General features: G+C 40.8%; 1 protein-coding gene across 5 annotated transcripts in view; it reads right to left on the bottom strand.

Annotated features, from left to right (window-relative positions):
- The window catches only part of LOC124789456 (CCR4-NOT transcription complex subunit 7), a 151,841-nt gene that overhangs the window by 89,198 nt on the left and 43,113 nt on the right, over positions 1 to 19,530 (bottom strand). For all 5 annotated transcript variants that reach the window (XM_047256818.1, XM_047256820.1, XM_047256823.1 and 2 more), the window contains one exon: positions 2,415 to 2,611. In XM_047256818.1, the coding sequence (XP_047112774.1) occupies positions 2,415 to 2,611 (197 nt within the window). The remainder of the gene's footprint in view (positions 1 to 2,414; positions 2,612 to 19,530) is intronic.

Below are 19,530 nucleotides of genomic sequence, written 5' to 3'. Positions count from 1 at the left end.
CTCTAATACGAAATGTTATAATTCTGCTCTCAATTTTAAATACATTTTGGCACCTTATCTACATTTCATTCACTGGAATGTACGAGTTAAAAATCAACCACATGTGAAGTTTACACGTATTTTTACCTCTGCAAACACTTTAAAATCGTGCAATGTTTTACTGAATTTGAAGCAGCACAGTAAGTATGATGGATAACAAAAAGAAATTCAGTTCCTTATCAAGTGAAGATATCAGACTGTATTTTGACTGCAGCATTGTTGGTGAGAGAAGTAGGAAACAAAGCTGAAAGCGAGATGGAAACATTTACAGACTAGGACAGAGACAGATATTGTCCTGAAATCTAAATATTCTCCACATTTTATGGACAACATTGGCAATACGATGGCAACTACCAGCAAAAGACTGCACCAAAGACAACATTGCAAAGCAGCTGTACCACAAAACTGATGTCTACAGCAGCCACACTGCAGCAATGTTGATGGCAACACTTTCGTGGACAAATATTGCCATAAAATATGGTCCACGTAAAGACCCCTTAAAAGGCTATCAGTAACATTATTAAGTCTTCTCCTCAAATAAAGAATAATGGAGATACACTGACTGGAAAAACTGCAACACCAAAGAACATGGGGCATTTAACTGATAAGTGAGGTGACAGGTAATTGATCACTGTAGGACCAAATGAAAGACACATTACAATAAAGGTTGCCCAAACAGTCACATCAATACACAGTATATTGGCGTCAACACAGATTTGTATTCTCACATACATCCACTCATACAGGCACTGGTTACTTTACCCTGCAGAAACACCAATATGAAAGTAAGTTGTAACTGATGATCCCACCATACCACTAAGCCTGAATGGGACCTCGGCATTGTGGGCAAGTTCACTCTGGAATAAGCAGCTCACCAAATATACAAATGGTTCAAATGGCTCTAAGCACTATGGGACTTAACATCTGAGGTCTTCAGTCCCCTAGACTTAGAACTACTTAAGCCTAACTAACCTAAGGACATCACACACATCCATGCCCGAGGCAGGATACATACCTGCGACCGTAGCAGTTCTGGACTGAAGTGCCTAGAATCGTTCGGCCACAGCGGCCGGCACCAAATATACACCATACACGGTTACATCCAACATTCACATTCAGACAGAACCTACTCTCATCACTGAAGACAACAGACTGCCATTCCACTCTCCAGTCAACTCTTTCACACCATCACAGTAGTAACGCTTGGTGGTGTCGTGATGTCACTGGGAATATGGCCAGAGGCACACATGATTTTAACCCTCTGCAAGCAAACAGCTCCCAATGATCCCTGATTATGCAGCAGAGGCAACATGTGCCCTGATTTCATTCCTGGATGACATGCGGTTGGCTACCACTGCTTGTATAATGCTCTGATCTTGACATGCATCTGTACTATGCAGATAGCCACAACCTGGTCCACAGGTGTGTGAATATTCCACAGGCCACTACTGACAGCAGTGACACACCGCCAATCCACTGTGCCCTAATGTGTGTAGCAATCCATCAATTTGTCCATTCAGGTTCCCAAAGGCCAACAATGCAACCCTGCTCAAATAGTTTAAGCTGTTCAACAGCAGTACATACCCATCGGTGGCACACAACTGTACCCCAGAATGAATATTGCAAACTGTGTTCACCTCTAAACGTAGCACAGCTACTGCCTGCAGAGTCAAAACAAAAGTGCACAGACAGACCTTCTGATCACCTATGATGTAACAAATTAACTGCTAACACTACAAGCCCTCAAGACGCACATATTATACCCTGGTGCTGCTGAACAGCCCTTGAGGCTGGCCCCCCACCCCAATCCCAGCAGTGTATTATTAATGACAAAGGTGCCATTTCCATCAACATTCTTTTCTCAGGAAACTTGAAATTTCCACACAAAATAGACTGATTTAAGAAATGAGGTTAGCACATTGTCATGTTCTGACATGAAATTCATTTAGTATGAATCTAGGGATCTGCCACTAAAATTCAAATACTGTTGCTCAGCTTTCATACATTTGTTCTGTACAGTGACGTAAAATCGTTTTGAGTGAAACGTCACATTTGGTATAAAGGCCCACCATTCTCATCAACAACAAAACATTTTGGCATGCCCACAATGACAAGTAATTACAATAAAAACTGACAGTACTTTGAAAATTGTATCCCCGTCACAAATTAGTTGCAAACTGGAACCTCACAGTCTCTCTACTTTCCTTGGCAACATCTCAAATGAGATTCAAAAGCTACACGGGATTCAATATAGTTAATGAAACGAAAGTTTAGTTTCTTTCCGACCTCAGTCTTAACATTACTCCATACTATGCAGACACATTCAATTTCATCAGAAAACTGATACTATATAATTTATGACTTTTAAAACTTACGATAAGTTGAATTTGAAGTTAAACTGCCACGTTGTGTATGCACCACCAGGTGTCTTGCCATTCTCGTCTAGAAATGTCAACCCCAATTGGATAATCCGTAACAGATCGACATTGCAGCGTAGCAGTTGATATTGATAGTCTGCTGTGCTGCGGAATTCGCCAATTGGTCGTGCCACAACACCAGGGAACTCAGTATCCTGGGGGAAAAAAAACTCCCATTCATCAATTGTCAATAAGCATCGTCATTACTAATGTAAGGTTTATCACAATAAAAGATCTTTATGCAGCATTTGAGTTTCACAGACATTTTGTTAGACATAATGAAACTATTTCTACTCCTTTGTTTTGGATAAAAATTCTTCTAGAAGATTGCTTAACTGTATGCATTTATAAAGCACTCGCTACTATTGATTTGAGGCAAAACATTCAAATTCAATGTGCTTAAAGATTACTTTGATTTAACACAAAAAAATCAAGCTTGCTCTTATCAAAAACACATTTTTTAAAATTTGTATCAGACACATAATATTGCGAATATTAATAAAATATATCAGTACAAGTGTGGCAATAGAACAGTCTTGCACTTTTAACAAACAATCACATTACACAATGTAGCATAACAACTCACCAAGAGGGAACACACACAAGTTAAGGAAATGTGCAAGCTTTTGGAGCCAGTGGCTCCTTCTGGCAGATGCGCTGAAGAGGAAAGTAGAGGGATGGAACAAAAGGACTGGTTAGTTTTAGAACACTACAGAGTTACAGAAAAGTTGCCCAGAGCACTGGGTAAGGGGAGACTTCACAGACAGGATGAGGACTTCTCAATAACCTTGGCTTTCTTCCAGATGCTAAACGACTTGGCTGGTTTCTATACAACTGTTCAAAATTCTAATACCATTGCTTTGTTTTAGCTCCAAAACGTTTATTTAATCATTAAGGACTGTGGCCTCCCGATCTTTGCTCTACGTAATTGACTTGTTTAATTAGTCTGTGTTGAAGGCATGAAAGATATTAGTGGTTCGCCTTCATTCCTAGTTATTTTTGAGTTTAAGTTTGGAATAATAGAAGTACAGTTTCATGTCTCAGAAGACATACATGAACTGTGCTGGGAATTATTAAATGAAATGGTATTTCTAAAAATCCCTCCTCTTATTAAAACTTGTGAGACTGATGAAGCACGCAGATGATGTACCGAAGCAGGTGGATCTTTATGCTCATCTTCCCCCTACAATTATTTTTTGTGTATATTTTCAATATTGTGATTTATATGGCACCTGTACCTAAAATATCAAATATTGACTTAGGGCTTAACCAAATTAACTTTATTGTCTATTACATTCTTTTGGTTATTTAAAATTCATTAGTGTGACAAGAATGAGATTTTCACTCTGCAGCAGAGTGTGCGCTGATATGAAACTTCCTGGCAGATTAAAACTGTGTGCCAGACCGAGACTCAAACTCAGGACCTCTGCCTTTCACGGGCAAGTGCTCTTGCCCGCGAAAGGCAAAGGTCCCGAGTTCGAGTCTCGGTCCAGCACACAGTTTTAATCTGCCAGGAAGTTTCATTAGTGTGACTAGTTTACCGGAAAAATAAACTGATCACAAAACACCAGTAACCTAAAATTCCATTAGCATTATTCATATGTAAACATACACTCCTGGAAATTGAAATAAGAACACCGTGAATTCATTGTCCCAGGAAGGGGAAACTTTATTGACACATTCCTGGGGTCAGATACATCACATGATCACACTGACAGAACCACAGGCACATAGACACAGGCAACAGAGCATGCACAATGTCGGCACTAGTACAGTGTATATCCACCTTTCGCAGCAATGCAGGCTGCTATTCTCCCATGGAGATGATCGTAGAGATGCTGGATGTAGTCCTGTGGAACGGCTTGCCATGCCATTTCCACCTGGCGCCTCAGTTGGACCAGCGTTCGTGCTGGACGTGCAGACCGCGTGAGACGACGCTTCATCCAGTCCCAAACATGCTCAATGGGGGACAGATCCGGAGATCTTGCTGGCCAGGGTAGTTGACTTACACCTTCTAGAGCACGTTGGGTGGCACAGGATACATGCGGACGTGCATTGTCCTGTTGGAACAGCAAGTTCCCTTGCCGGTCTAGGAATGGTAGAACGATGGGTTCGATGACGGTTTGGATGTACCGTGCACTATTCAGTGTCCCCTCGACGATCACCAGTGGTGTACGGCCAGTGTAGGAGATCGTTCCCCACACCATGACGCCGGGTGTTGGCCCTGTGTGCCTCGGTCATATGCAGTCCTGATTGTGGCGCTCACCTGCACGGCGCCAAACACGCATACGACCATCATTGGCACCAAGGCAGTAGCGACTCATCGCTGAAGACGACACGTCTCCATTCGTCCCTCCATTCACGCCTGTCGCGACACCACTGGAGGCGGGCTGCACGATGTTGGGGCGTGAGCGGAAGACGGCCTAACGGTGTGCAGGACCGTAGCCTAGCTTCATGGAGACGGTTGCGAATGGTCCTCGCCGATACCCCAGGAGCAACAGTGTCCCTAGTTTGCTGGGAAGTGGCGGTGCGGTCCCCTACGGCACTGCGTAGGATCCTACGGTCTTGGCGTGCATCCGTGCGTCGCTGCGGTCCGGTTCCAGGTCGACGGGCACGTGCACCTTCCGCCGACCACTGGCGACAACATCGATGTACTGTGGAGACCTCACGCCCCACGTGTTGAGCAATTCGGCGGTACGTCCACCCGGCCTCCCGCATGCCCACTATACGCCCTCGCTCAAAGTCCGTCAACTGCACATACGGTTCACGTCCACGCTGTCGCCGCATGCTACCAGTGTTAAAGACTGCGATGGAGCTCCGTATGCCACGGCAAACTGGCTGACACTGACGGCGGCGGTGCACAAATGCTGCGCAGCTAGCGCCATTCGACGGCCAACACCGCGGTTCCTGGTGTGTCCGCTGTGCCGTGCGTGTGATCATTGCTTGTACAGCCCTCTCGCAGTGTCCGGAGCAAGTATGGTGGGTCTGACACACCGGTGTCAATGTGTTCTTTTTTCCATTTCCAGGAGTGTATATCCAATTAATAATAACATAATAACATATATCCAATTAATAATGTAGATATAGTAGATGAAAAAGGCCATGTCAATAACTATAGCATTTATAAAGCTAATGACGAAAACATGTTAGAAACTTATGCAATCATTTAGTTTCTAAGTTATTAGCTTCTTCAGTTAAAACAATGTTACTGGATTAGAATTTCATACTTTGGCAAACTAGCCAGTATAATTCAACAGAAATTATCATTGTATCTAAAACTCATTTATCAAACAAAGCTGCTTCCATTATTCGGTTACTCAGAAAAGTAAATCTTTAACTGTCATTTACAAAAATACAGTAAACAAAAACAGCTAACTTTAGTTTTAATTATTGAAAACTTTAAAGAGTAATGTTGAAAGCCACTTTATGTAAGTCTGTGGTGTCTTAGAAAGGAGCAACACCTATGTCTGAAAATCTAAGATAATTTACTGCAGACGATTTTTTACAGTTTACTAATCAGAAAATGTACTGCAATTAACCTAAATTTCGGGTCTGGGAATACGCTCCACGATTCAGTGCCACCCCCCCCCCCCCCTCGTGGTGCTTCCAAGTGATAATTGCTATGCACATCATCACATATCATATTTGTTCCTATCTGACTGCTAGATCTGAAAGACACTGAATTTTAAGGACGTAATTCTGTGACTGTGTTAAGTATTTGTTGCTACTCAGTGTTAGGTTACTGCGCTCTAACTATTATACATGGATGGGGAAAAAAATCTCAACACCAAAAAATAATTAATGAAGACTGATTTAATTTCGGGAATAAATTTGTCTAAGTAACATATGTAATTTTTTGCAAGACCATAGGTTAATGTAAGTCATTGCAAATGTGAAATGGTGGTATGTTGATGACCAGTGTAACTGCCACACTGTTGAATGGAAGCATGCAAATGTGCATGCACTGTGCTGTACACATGGTGGACGTCAGTTTGTGGGGTGAAGTTCCGTGCCTTTTGCACTTGGTCAGTCAACAGAGGCTTGATTAATGGTGTTTGTGGGTGTTGCTGGAGTTGTCAGGTAATGTAACATGCATGCTCAAGTGGAGATAGATCAGGTGATCGAGCAGGCCAAGACACCATGTTGACACGTCGTAGTGCATGCTGGGTTACAACATGCTGTATGTGGGTGAGTCTTACCCTGTTGGAAAACACATCTTGGAATACTGTTCATGAATGGCAGCATGACAGGCCGAATCACCAAACTGACATACTATTTTGCAGTCAGAGTGCATGGGATAACCATGAAATCGCATCCCAGACCACAACTCCAGGCATATGTCCAGTGTGTCCAGCATGTAGACTGGTTGGTTGCAGGCCCTCAACTGGCCTCCTCCCAACACACGGCCATCACTGCACCAAGGCAGAATAAGCTTTCATCAACAAACCCAACAGACCTCCATCCTGCACTTCAATGAGCTCTTGCTCAACACCAATGAAGTTGCAAATGGCAGTGGTTTGGGGTTTGTGAAATGCACACTACAGGGCACCTTCCTTGGAACTGTTCTTCAAGTAACAGATTTGTTACAGTTCATTGTGTCACTGGTGCCAACTGCTGCTCAAACTGCTGCTGCAGATGCAGTGAGATGCGCCAGAGTCATACACTAAACACAATGATCTTCCCTCTCAATAGTGCCACGTGGCCCTCTAGAGCCCTGTCTTCTTGCGACTGTAAATTGTCATGACCTCCACTACTAGCAATCATGTACAGCAGCTACATTCCTGCCATGTCTTTGCAGAATGAAGGTACAATTTTGTTGTAGCCCTATTACGCCGCCTCGTTCAAATTCAGTAAATCATTAATAATGGTGTCTTTTTTTGCGTCAAAAACATTCTCAATTAACATCAACTCACCACATCCAGTCTCAAAGGAAACTAATGCTGAACACCTTTACAGCAAACCTTATTTGCACTTGGTCAGTCAACAGAGGCTTGATTGAAGGTGTTTGTGGGCGATGCTGGAGTTGTGAGATAATGTAACATATGTGCTCAACTGGAGACAGATCAGGTGATGGGCGTTACTGGCACCACTTTTATGTGACTGGAATGAAATCTGGAGAGACATCATCTTTCATATGTAGAAACACAGCTACTAACTTCCACCATTTATATTGCACAAAACCTCCTAGGTGCTGCAACATCCCCCCCCCGGCAATTGATGATAGGACACCAACCAACCAAGTTTAGTATGTGGCTATCCAATTATCTGCGCATAGTTTAAGTAAACGAGACTTGATCTGGCCATAAACAGTGGTTTATTTAACATCTACGTGCAGTTAGTGTCTGAACTGTAATCTCAATGTAGACTACATCACTGACTATAGTCCAGTTTTTTATAATCTATTTTCCAAATTCTTATAACCTATTTTTAGCCAGATACAATGGTGGCACAACTTCTGAAGATTTGTATGTACAGGTAAAAACAGTAATGCTACATTGTCCATAATTGACAAGGAATTGACTGGAATCTTGAATATGTCAGCACTGTAGGATTTCTTGTGAATTATTTCAGTTATCCCAAAGTAAAACTGTGTCATAATAGAGACAAAGACAATTCAAAATTAAATCAAATTGTCTCAGTTGTACTACCCTGTTCATTACTAATCCATTTCATTAAAAATGCGCCAAGTGTACAAACGCATACAGTGTGTGTGCGTGTGTGTGTGTGTGTGTGTGTGTGAGAGAGAGAGAGAGAGAGAGAGAGAGAGAGAGAGAGAGAGAGAGAGAGAGAGAGAGAGAGAAAGAGAGAGAGGGGGGGGGCAGGGGGGGGGGAGGGAGGGAGGGAGGGAGAGAGATTGATTTTGGTGCTGACAATAACTGAGTGAGAGAGAAAACAATAAATGGTTTTATTCACACACTCAAAAGTCTATCCTAGTATTACCCACCCTTCAATTTTGGCATATACAGAGTGTTTCCCAATTCCTATTACAGGCTTTACAAGTTGTAAAGGGAGGTTGGTGAATCAAATTTTGACAAGGAATCTGTGTTCAGAAACATACTATTTGGATATAAAATAAGTTTTATGATCCGATCACTTTTAAATCACACGCTTCACGGCACGCACACGGAAGAGAGAATGAGCTCTGATGTGTGTCTTACACAGCAGCTGCTCCAATGGATGATCCTGCCATTGTTTGTGGTGCATAGGTTCAAAGTATTTTTGTTCTGCATGTCAGTATTCTGGTTGCTATGGGTTTATTTATAAAGTGTCATCTTTTATTTGTAGTCCACTGTTGCTATTTGAATTTAAGTAGTCTTTTTGTCATTTGGAGATAGTGAGGAGCCGTGAATGGTGGAAAATGAAGTGCCAAACTGGAGAAATCTGAACATTTCAGATCTTCGTTCATTTGCATTCAACAGAGGGGTTGACAGTAGGGGTTGCAGCCAGAGACATTTGCATTATGTATGGGGATAATGTCATTGGAGAGAGAACATAAAAAAATTGTTTTCTTGTTTTAAGTAGGATCATTTTGACTTAAGTGATTCTCCACATTCAGGAAAACATTTGAGATTTGATGATTGCTTGAACGCATTTATCCACAATGATTCACATCAGTGTACTCAGGAACTGTCAAATGTGGTGAACAGTGATCACTCCACCATTGCCCAACATTTGCATGCAATGAGGAGGGATCAGAAATTGGTGTACGGATAACACAGGCTCTAAGCCAAAATTATAAAAAAATCAGCAGATGGTCAGATGTGCATCTCTGCTTAGTCGTCATCAACTGACTTGTGAACAACACCGAACATTTCTATCCTACTGGTGATGGGAAATGGTGTCTTTATGCTAACATAAGAGAAAGCAAGGAATGGCTGAGCCCAAACAAAGCAGCAACCACCCCTACAAAACACATGCACACATCCACAAAAAATAATGTTATGCATCTGGTGGAACATTGACGGTGTTGTGTAGTACGAATTACATCTCTGAGGTGTAACCATCACTGCTGGCATTTATTATTAACAAATATGACATCTTGTACATACAGTTCAAGAACAATGACCAGGAAGACTTTGTGAAGTGATGCTACTGCACAATAATGCCCACCTGCATTCTGCTAGACACACAAAACAGTACACAGGAGTTGGATTGGGAAGTCATTCCACACCCACATTGATCACCTGATCTTCTGCCATTCTGTTCTCTATCAAACAACCTTTGAGGACTTGCTTTCTGGATGAAAATGCACTATGACCATGGCCTGATGAGTTCTTTGCCACAAAACTATGAGATTTCTAGCATCCCAGAACTGAAAAGTTACCCTAGCATTGGCAGACTGTTGTAAATAATGAAGCAGACCTTTGTTTTTATTAGAGTTGCAGGGAAACACTATGAACTTGTGCACCAACCCAATACAAGGTGTACCTGCAATGCATGCTTTCATACACACGGTCCAGGTGTGTGTGTCATGGAGCACTACAAGCCTCCTAGTTGCAAACATACTGCATCTTACAGCTGTCCTCATAATCTGACAAAAATGTGATGGACTGAAGCTATCCGGAAAAGTTCGTAATACAAGCATTGTGCGGCTTTACCGTTAAGTACTGTACCACGATCCAATCATCAAAATTATTTTATATCCAAATGGTAAATTTCCAGATGTGGGTTCTGTATAAAAACTATCTACTAAGTCCTCTCTCTACAAACCCAAGAAATCGGTGACGGGAACTATGAGACACCCTGTATAGCTTATTTTTGAATGGCTAAATCATATTAATTGAACACGACTATGATCATCTCTGAAGGGAACGCACTTAACACACTGAACTGCAGATATACATAACACACATTCGCACAATGTACTATTTGTGCTACACATGAAGTTGAATACTATCGAAAATCTTACTTCAATCACTCTTTTATATTAAGTCTTATTATTTCCTTACTGTGTTCTGTGTGCTATTTATAAACAAGTCATTATAATTGGAGTGTTTTTCCGTAAGTTTAATAAACACAACAGATACGCATAACAGAGACTTTAGTCATCAATAATACATTCTATTTCACTATTTACAACAGACTGCCAATGCTGTGGTATCTTTTCAATTCCAGAATTTTAAAAATCACATGGTTTTCAGGCAAAAAAACTCATCAAGCCATGTTTGTTGAGCATTTTCATTCAGAAAGGAAGTTCTTTGCAGGCTGTTTGACAGACAGCAGAGAAATTGAAAATCTGAGGGCACAAGATTGTGTGAATAAAGTGAGTGCGAAATGACTTCCCAACCCAACTTTTGTGTAGTGCTTTATGTCTGTCTAGCAGAATGTGGGTGGGCATTATTGTGGAGTGGCCTGACTAGTTCTTTGCCACAAAACTATGAGATTTCTAGCATCCCAGAACCGAAAAGTTACCCTAGCATTGGCATCACTCCACACAGTGTTCCTGCCTGTTGTTCTTGGACTGTGTCTGCAAAACATCTAATTTGTTAACAATAAATGGCAGCTGTGATGGTTACACCTCGGAGATGTAATTCTTAGCACACGACACCATCACTGCTCCACCAGATGTGTAACATTTTTTGTGGGTGTGTGCAGGTCTTTGTACTGGTAGCTGTTGGTTTGGGTTTGTTTGGGCTCGATCATTCTTTTCTTTTCCTTATGCTAGCATAAATACACCATTTCTTGTCGTAAGTAACAATACAGAATAGGAATGGTCGGTGTTTTTCACATTTCAATTGATGATGAGCAAGCAGAGATGCACATATGGCCATCTGCTAAGTGTTATTATTTTGGCTTAAAGCATGTGGTACCCATACATCTTATTTTTTAATCTTCCCCATTGCATGAAAATGTGGCATGTTGATGGAATGATCACAGTTCATCACATTTGCCAGTTCTCGAGTACAATGACATCGATCATTGTGGATTAATATGTTTAAACTATCTTCTTCAGATCTCAAAGGTCTTCCTAAATGTGGAGAGTCACTTATGTCAAAACATTCCTCCTCAAAATGAGAACACACTTTTCTTGCCATGCTCAGTCCAAAGGCATTATCCCTAAACATGGCACAAATGTTTCTGGCTGCCTCCACTGTTGTCATCCCTCTACTGAACTCAAACAGAAGAATATGTTGGAAATGTTCCGATTTCTCCAACTGGCACTTCGTTTTCTAGCATCCACAGCTCCACTTGCTATCTCCTTATAACAAAATGGCAATGCGTGAACTGAAACAGCTACAGTGAACTACAAATAAAAAAGACAATTGATAAATGAACCCATAGCAGTTGGAATGCCAACACGCTAAACATAAATGTATGAACTTTTGTGCCAAATTAATATAATTTAGATTACCTGTATAAACTTTCCACCATCAAGCATATACTCCATGCTGTTACAATAAAGCACTTATTCACAACAAACACAGAAACTAATCTCCTCAAAATACTTGAAAAGTTACCTGCTGCATTACTCAACAAGAAACAAATAAAACAGTGAGGTGAATGAAATTTAGCACTATGACCACAACAGCAGCAGAATAAGATTGAAATCCTTAGCCACCAAACTGCATAATTACGATCTCACAATGGCACCAAACATCACTTATACTAATGAAAAACCAAGTACACATGATTATGATTCACTCCGGCAAACAATACACAAATGTTAATAGGCAATGTTTTAGTTGCAAAGGAGTCCAAAGCCTAAAGACATACAGAAACACAATAGTTTGAAACATGTTTCCTCTAAGGAGATTACAAAAACTATTGTCACAAAAATCTTTTGATTCTTCCAGTTATATGTGGGCTGCAGATTATTGAAATCTCATGCTGACTTTACAGAACAAGCTTTTAACTACTGCTGCCATCACTCAATAATTCAAGATAACTTGATAGAAATAAACATCCCTGAATTTCCCCACCAGTGCATAGCAGAACATGATAATAACATTAAATAGAAAGAACTACTTAATGTTCTGCAAAATTTATTTAATGTAAGTATCCTTGATAGATATAAATATCCCCCCATGAACCATGGACGTTGCCAAGTTGGGGTGACTGGCGTGCCTGTATGATACAGATACTTGTAGCTTTACCGAAGGTGCAGCCACATCAGGGGGCTCATGAAGAGGACAGCAGCATTTTAAGTGGTTGCAAGGGGGCACCAGTCAAGGTAGCTGACTGATCTGGCCTTGCAACATTAGTAAACATCAACTTGCATGACGGTACTGCAAATGGCTGAAAGCAAGGGAAACTACAGCTGTCATATTTCCACAGTACATACAGCTCTACTGAATGATGTAATGATGATTCCACTCTCCTTAGTAAAATACTGCCCAAGTAAATTAGTCACCCACTCTGATCTCCAAGCAGCAGCTATTAAGGAGGACATTGCCATCAGGAAAAATGAAACTAGCATTCTATGCATCAAGATGTGGAATGTTACTACCCTTAAGTTGGTGGGTATGCAGGTGTTGTTGTTGTTGTTGTTGTTGTTGTTGTGGTCTTCAGTCGTGAGACTGGTTTGATGCAGCTCTCCATGCTACTCTATCCTGTGCAAGCTTCTTCATCTCCCAGTACTTACTGCAACATACGTCCTTCTGAATCTGCTTAGTGTATTCATCTCTTGGTCTCCCTCTATGATTTTTACCCTCCACACTGCCCTCCAATGCTAAATTTGTGATCCCTTGATGCCTCAGAACAGGTCCTACCAACCGGTCCCTTCTTCTTGTCAAGTTGTGCCACAAACTCCTCCCCAATTCTATTCAATACCTCCTCATTAGTTATGTGATCTACCCATCTAATCTTCAGCATTCTTCCGTAGCACCACATTTCGAAAGCTTCTATTCTCTTCTTGTCCAAACTATTTTTTGTCCATGTTTCACTCCCATACATGGCTACACTCCATACAAATACTTTCAGAAACGACTTCCTGACACTTACATCTATACTCGATGTTAACAAATTTCTCTTCTTCAGAAACGCTTTTCTTGCCATTGCCAGTCTACATTTTATATCTTCTCTACATCGACCATAATCAGTTATTTTGCTCCCCAAATAGCAAAACTCCTTTACTACTTTAAGTGTCTCATTTCCTAATCTAATTCCCTCAGCATCACCCGACTTAATTCGACTACATTCCATTATCCTTGTTTTGCTTTTGTTGATGTTCACCTTATATCCTCCTTTCAAGATACTGTCCATTCCATTCAACTGTTCTTCCAAGTCCTTTGCTGTCTCTGACAGAATTACAATGTCATCGGCGAACCTCAAAGTTTTTATTTCTTCTCCATGGATTTTAATACCTACTCGAAATTTTTCTTTTGTTTCCCTTTACTGCTTGCTCAATATACAGATTGAATAACATCGGGGAGAGGCTCCAACCCTGTCTCACTCCCTTCCCAACCACTGCTCCCCTTTCATGTCCCTCGACTCTTATAACTGCCATCTGCAGGTGTTGACAGATGTGAAAATTATCAAACTATCAGTTTAATAAGTCACAGCTGCAAAATACTAACACGAATTCTTTACAGACGAATGGAAAAACTGATAGAAGCCGACCTCGGAGAAGATCAGTTTGGATTCCGTAGAAATGTTGGAACACGTGAGGCAATACTGACCCTATGACTTATCTTAGAAGAAAGATTAAGTAAAGGTAAACCTACGTTTCTAGCATTAGTAGACTTAGAGAAAGCTTTTGAAAATGTTGATTGGAATACTCTCTTTCAAATTCTGAAGGTGGCAGGGGTAAAATACAGAGAGCGAAAGGCTATTTACAATTTGTACAGAAACCAGATGGCAGTTACAAGAGTCGAGGGACATGAAAGGGAAGCAGTGGTTGGGAAGGGAGTGAGACAGGGTTGTAGCCTATCCCCGATGTTATTCAATCTGTATATTGAGCAAGCAATAAAGGAAACAAAAGAAAAGTTCGGAGTAGGTATTAAAATCCATGGAGGAGAAATAAAAACTTTGAGGTTCGCCGATGACATTGTAATTCTGTCAGAAACAGCAAAGGACTTGGAAGAGCAGTTGAACGGAATGGAGAGTGTCTTGAAAGGACGGTATAAGATGAACATCAACAAAAGCAAAACGAGGATAATGGAGTGTAGTCGAATTAAGTCGGGTGATGCTGAGGGAATTAGATTAGGAAATGACACACTTAAAGTAGTAAAGGAGCTTTGCTATTTGGGGAGCAAAATAACTGATGATGGTCGAAGTAGAGAGGATATTAAATGTAGACTGGCAATGGCAAGGAAATCGTTTCTTAAGAAGAGAAATTTGTTAACATCGAGTATTGATTTAAGTGTCAGGAAGTCGTTTCTAAAAGTATTTGTATGGAGTGTAGCCATGTATGGAAGTGAAACGTGGACGATAAATAGCTTAGACAAGAAGAGAATAGAAGATTTCGAAATGTGATGCTACAGAAGAATGCTGAAGATTAGATGGGCTGATCACATAACTAATGAGGAGGTATTGAGTAGAATTGGGGAGAAGAGGAGCTTGTGGCACAACTTGACTAGAAGAAGGGATCGGTTGGTAGGACATGTTCTGAGACATCGAGGGATCACCAATTTAGTATTGGAGGGCAGTATGGAGGGTAAAAATCGTAGAGGGAGACCAAGAGATGAATACACTAAACAGATTCAGAAGGATGTAGGTTGCAGTAGGTACTGGGAGATGAAGAAGCTTGCACAGGATAGAGTAGCATGGAGAGCTGCATCAAACCAGTCTCACGACTGAAGACCACAACAACAACAACAACAACAACAACAACATATTCTTCTTGAAGTCTGAGGGTATTTCGCCTGTATCATACATCTTGCTCACCAGATGGTAGAGTTTTGTCAAGACTGGCTCTCCAAGGCCATCAGTAGTTCTAATGGAATGCTGTCTACTCCCTGGACCTTGTTTCGACTCAGGTCTTTCAGTGCTCTGTCAAACTCTTCACGCAGTATTGTATCTCCCATTTCGTCTTCATCTACATTCTCTTCCATTTCCAGAATATTGTCCTAAAGTACGTCGCCCTTGTATAGACCCTCTATATACTCCTTCCACCTTTGTGCTTTCCCTTCTTTGCTTAGAACTGGGTTTCCATCTGAGCTCTTGATATTCATACAAGTGGTTCTCTTTTCTCCAAAAGTCTCTTTAATTTTCCTGTAGGCAGTATCTATCTTACTCCTAGTGAGATAAGCCTCTACATCCTTACATTTGTCCTCTAGCCACGTCTGCTTAGCCATTTTGCACTTCCTGTCGATCTCATTTTTGAGACGTTTGTATTCCTTTTTGCCTGCTTCATTTACTGCATTTTTATATTTTCTCCTTTCATCAATTAAATTCAATATTTCTTCTGTTACCCAAGGATTTCTACTAGCCCTCGTCTTTTTACCTACTTGATCCTCTGCTGCCTTCACTACTTCATCCCTCAGAGCTACCCATTCTTCTTCTACTGTATTTCTTTCCCCCCATTTGTGACAATAGTTCCCTTATGCTCTCCCTGAAACTCTGTACAACTTCTGGTTTAATCAGTTTGTCCAGATCCCATCTCCTTAAATTCCCACCTTTTTCCAGTTTCTTCAGTTTTAATCTACAGCTCATAACCAATAGATTGTGGTCAGATTCCACATCTGCCCCTGGAAATGTCCTACAATTCAAAACCTGGTTCCTAAATCTCTGTCTTACCATTATATAATCTATCTGATACCTTCTAGTATTTCCAGGATTCTTCTATGTGTACAACCTTCTTTCATGATTCTTAAACCAAGTGTTGGCTATGATTAAGTTATGCTCTGTGCAAAATTCTACCAGACGGCTTCCTCTTTCATTTCCATATTCACCTACTATGTTTCCTTCTCTCCCTTTTCCAACTCTCAAATTCCAGTCACCCATGACTATTAAATTTTCGTCTCCCTTCACTACCTGAATAATTTATTTTATCTCATCATACATCTCATCAATTTCTTCATCATCTGCAGTGCTAGTTGGCATATAAACTTGTACTATTGTAGTAGGTGTGGGCTTTATGTCTATCTTGGCCACAATAATGCGTTCACTATACTGTTTGTAGTAGCTTACCCGCACTCCTGTTTTTTTATTCATTATTAAACCTACTCCTGCATTACCCGTATTTGATTTGGTATTTATAACCCTGTATTCACATGACCAAAAGTCTTGCTCCTCCTGCCACTGAACTTCACTATTTCCCACTATATCTAACTTTAACCTATCCATTTCCCTTTTTAAGTTTTCTAACCTACCTGCCCAATTAAGGGATCTGACATTCCACACTCCGATCCGCAGAACGCCAGTTTTCTTTCTCCTGATAACGACGTCCTCTTGAGTAGTCCCCGCCCGGAGATCCGAATGAGGGACTATTTTACCTCCGGAATATTTTACCCAAGAGGACGCCATCATCATTTAACCATATAGTAAAGCTGCATGCCCTCCGGAAAAATTACGGCTGTAGTTTCCCCTTGCTTTCAGCCGTTCACAGTACCAGCACAGCAAGGCCGTTTCGGTTAGTGTTACAAGGCCAGATCAGTCAATCATCCAGACTGTTGCCCCTGCAACTACTGAAAAGGCTGCTGCCCCTCTTCAGGAACCACAGGTTTGTATGGTCTCTCAACAGATACCCCTCCGTTGAGGTTGCACCTACGGTACGGCCATCTGTATCGCTGAGGCACGCAAGCCTCCCCACCAACGGCAAGGTCCATGCTTCATGAGGGGGGGGTATGCAGGTAAAAGACTGGAATTTGATAGTAAGAAAAGGAGACTACAGAAAAATGGTAGGAGAAAAAGGACTGACAGAGATGAATGAACTTAAAAGCCTTCTAGTGGAATTCTGCACTGAGCAGAATTTAATCATTGTTAACACTTGGTTTAAAAATCATGAAATAAGGTTAATGACAATATTACTAAAGGTCAGGATGGAATAATGACAATATTAAGAGAAGGACTGTTGCTACTCACCATATACCGGAGATGTTCAGTCACAGATGTTGTGCCTATCTGCGACTTGGAGTCTCTACTATATTGTAACAACTATCTTTTTCGTAATATTGTCAGCATATAGAGGAGATGTTGAGTTGCAGACAGCACAAAAAAAAAAAAAAAAAAAAAAAAAAAAAAAAAAAAAAAAAAAAAAAAAAAAAAAAACAGCTAGACACCTGAGCTTTCAGCCAAAACACCTTCTTCTAAAGATGATGTAACACACACACACACACACACACACACACACACACACACACACACACACAGGAACACTGTCTCTGGCCACTGCGGACAGCCTCAGTGGCCAGAGCCTGTTCTTGAGTGAGTGAGTGTGTGTGTGTGTGTGTGTGTGTGTGTGTGTGTGTGTGTGTGTGTGTGTGTTGTCTACTCTAGAAGGCCTTTTGGCCGAAAACTCACATGTTTAGCAGTCTTTTTTGTTTTTCCTGTCTGCATCTCCACTGTATGGTGAGTTGCATTCTATCCTTTTCACAAAATTGTCATTATTTCCATCCCAGATTTTCTATTGTGTGAAAGAAGGTTATAGACATTGAAGAGACTAGTGGCAATGGAAGGTTTCAAACAGATTATAACATAATGGTAGACAGAGATTTTGAAACCAGATTTTAAACTGAAAAACATTTCAAGGAGCAGAAGGGGACTCTTGCTATAAGAACTAAACATTAAAACTAAAGAAATTTCAGAAAGACAGGAAATGAGACATGGGTAAGCTGGAAGGACTAGAAGTTGTTGAGAGTTTCGGAGAGGGTATTAGGTAATGACTGGCTGAAACAGGGGTAAGAAACCCATTAGGAGATGAACGGATAGCCTTCAGAGATGAAATAGTGAAGATAACAGGGAATCAAATAATTAAAAAGACAAGACCTAGTAGAAATCCTTGGATAACACAGTTGATATTGAATTTAATCGAAGAAAGGAGAAAATATAAAAGCACAGCAAATGAAACAGGCCAAAAGTAATACAAGTATCTAAAAATTAGATTGACAGGAAGTATAGAATGTCAACACAGTAAGGCTACACAAGAAATTCGAAGTTGTAGAAGCATGTAAAACTATGGGAAAGTTATATGCCACCTACAGAAAAATTAACATAGTCTTTGGAGAAAACAAAAGCAACTCCATGACTATTAAGAGTTCAGATAGCAACCTCATACTAAGCAAGGAAGGGAAGGATGCTAGATGGAAGGGATATGCAGAAGACCTACGGAAAGGAAACAAAAGCAATATTAAATACGGGGAGGAGGAATTTGACAGAGCTCTGATGACCTAAGTAGAAACAAGTCCCTTGGAGTTTATGACATTCCCTCAGAATTGTTGAGATCGTTCGGACAAGCCAGCCATGATAAAACTATTCCTGCTGATATGTGTCAGTTTAACAAGTTGTGGTTGTGAAATACTGACAAAAAATATTTCAGAAGAAAAAAAAAATTGGTAGAAGCTAACCCTGGGAAGTATCTGTTTAGAACATATGAGGCAATAATGACCCTACAACTCATTTTAGAAGGTAAAACATTCCGAATATTTGATAATTTAGAGAAAGCTTTTGAAAATGTTCACTGGCATACACTCTTTGAAATTCTGAAGGTAGCAAAGGTAAAATACAAGAGAGCAAAAAGTTGTCTACAACTTTTGCAAACGAAGGAAGAAAGATAAGAGTTTAATGTCCCGTCAACATAGAGACCATTAGATATGTAGCACAAGCTTTGATTAGGGAAGGATAGGGAGGGAAATCAGTCATGCCCTTTTACAGGAACCATCCTGACATTTGCCTTAATTGATTTAGGGAAATCATACAAAACCTAAATTTGGACGGCTGGACAGGGATTTCAGCCACTGTCCTCCTGAATGCAAGTCCAGTGTGCTAACCACTGCACCACCTCACTAGGTAGATGTGAATGTAGATACACAACTTGTACTGCAGTTATGATAGTCGATGGGCACGAAACGGAAGCAGTAGCTAAGAAGTGAATGAGACAGGGTTGTAGCCTCTCCCAATGTTTTCCAATATGTACACCGAGCAAGCAGTAATGTAAACCTAAGAGAAATGAAGGGTAATTTTGTTTAGTTGAATT

The sequence above is a fragment of the Schistocerca piceifrons genome, chromosome 3 (assembly GCF_021461385.2).
Source record: "Schistocerca piceifrons isolate TAMUIC-IGC-003096 chromosome 3, iqSchPice1.1, whole genome shotgun sequence".
Classification (NCBI taxonomy): Eukaryota; Metazoa; Arthropoda; class Insecta; order Orthoptera; family Acrididae; genus Schistocerca; species Schistocerca piceifrons.
This window is presented reverse-complemented; position numbering and strand designations above follow the sequence as displayed.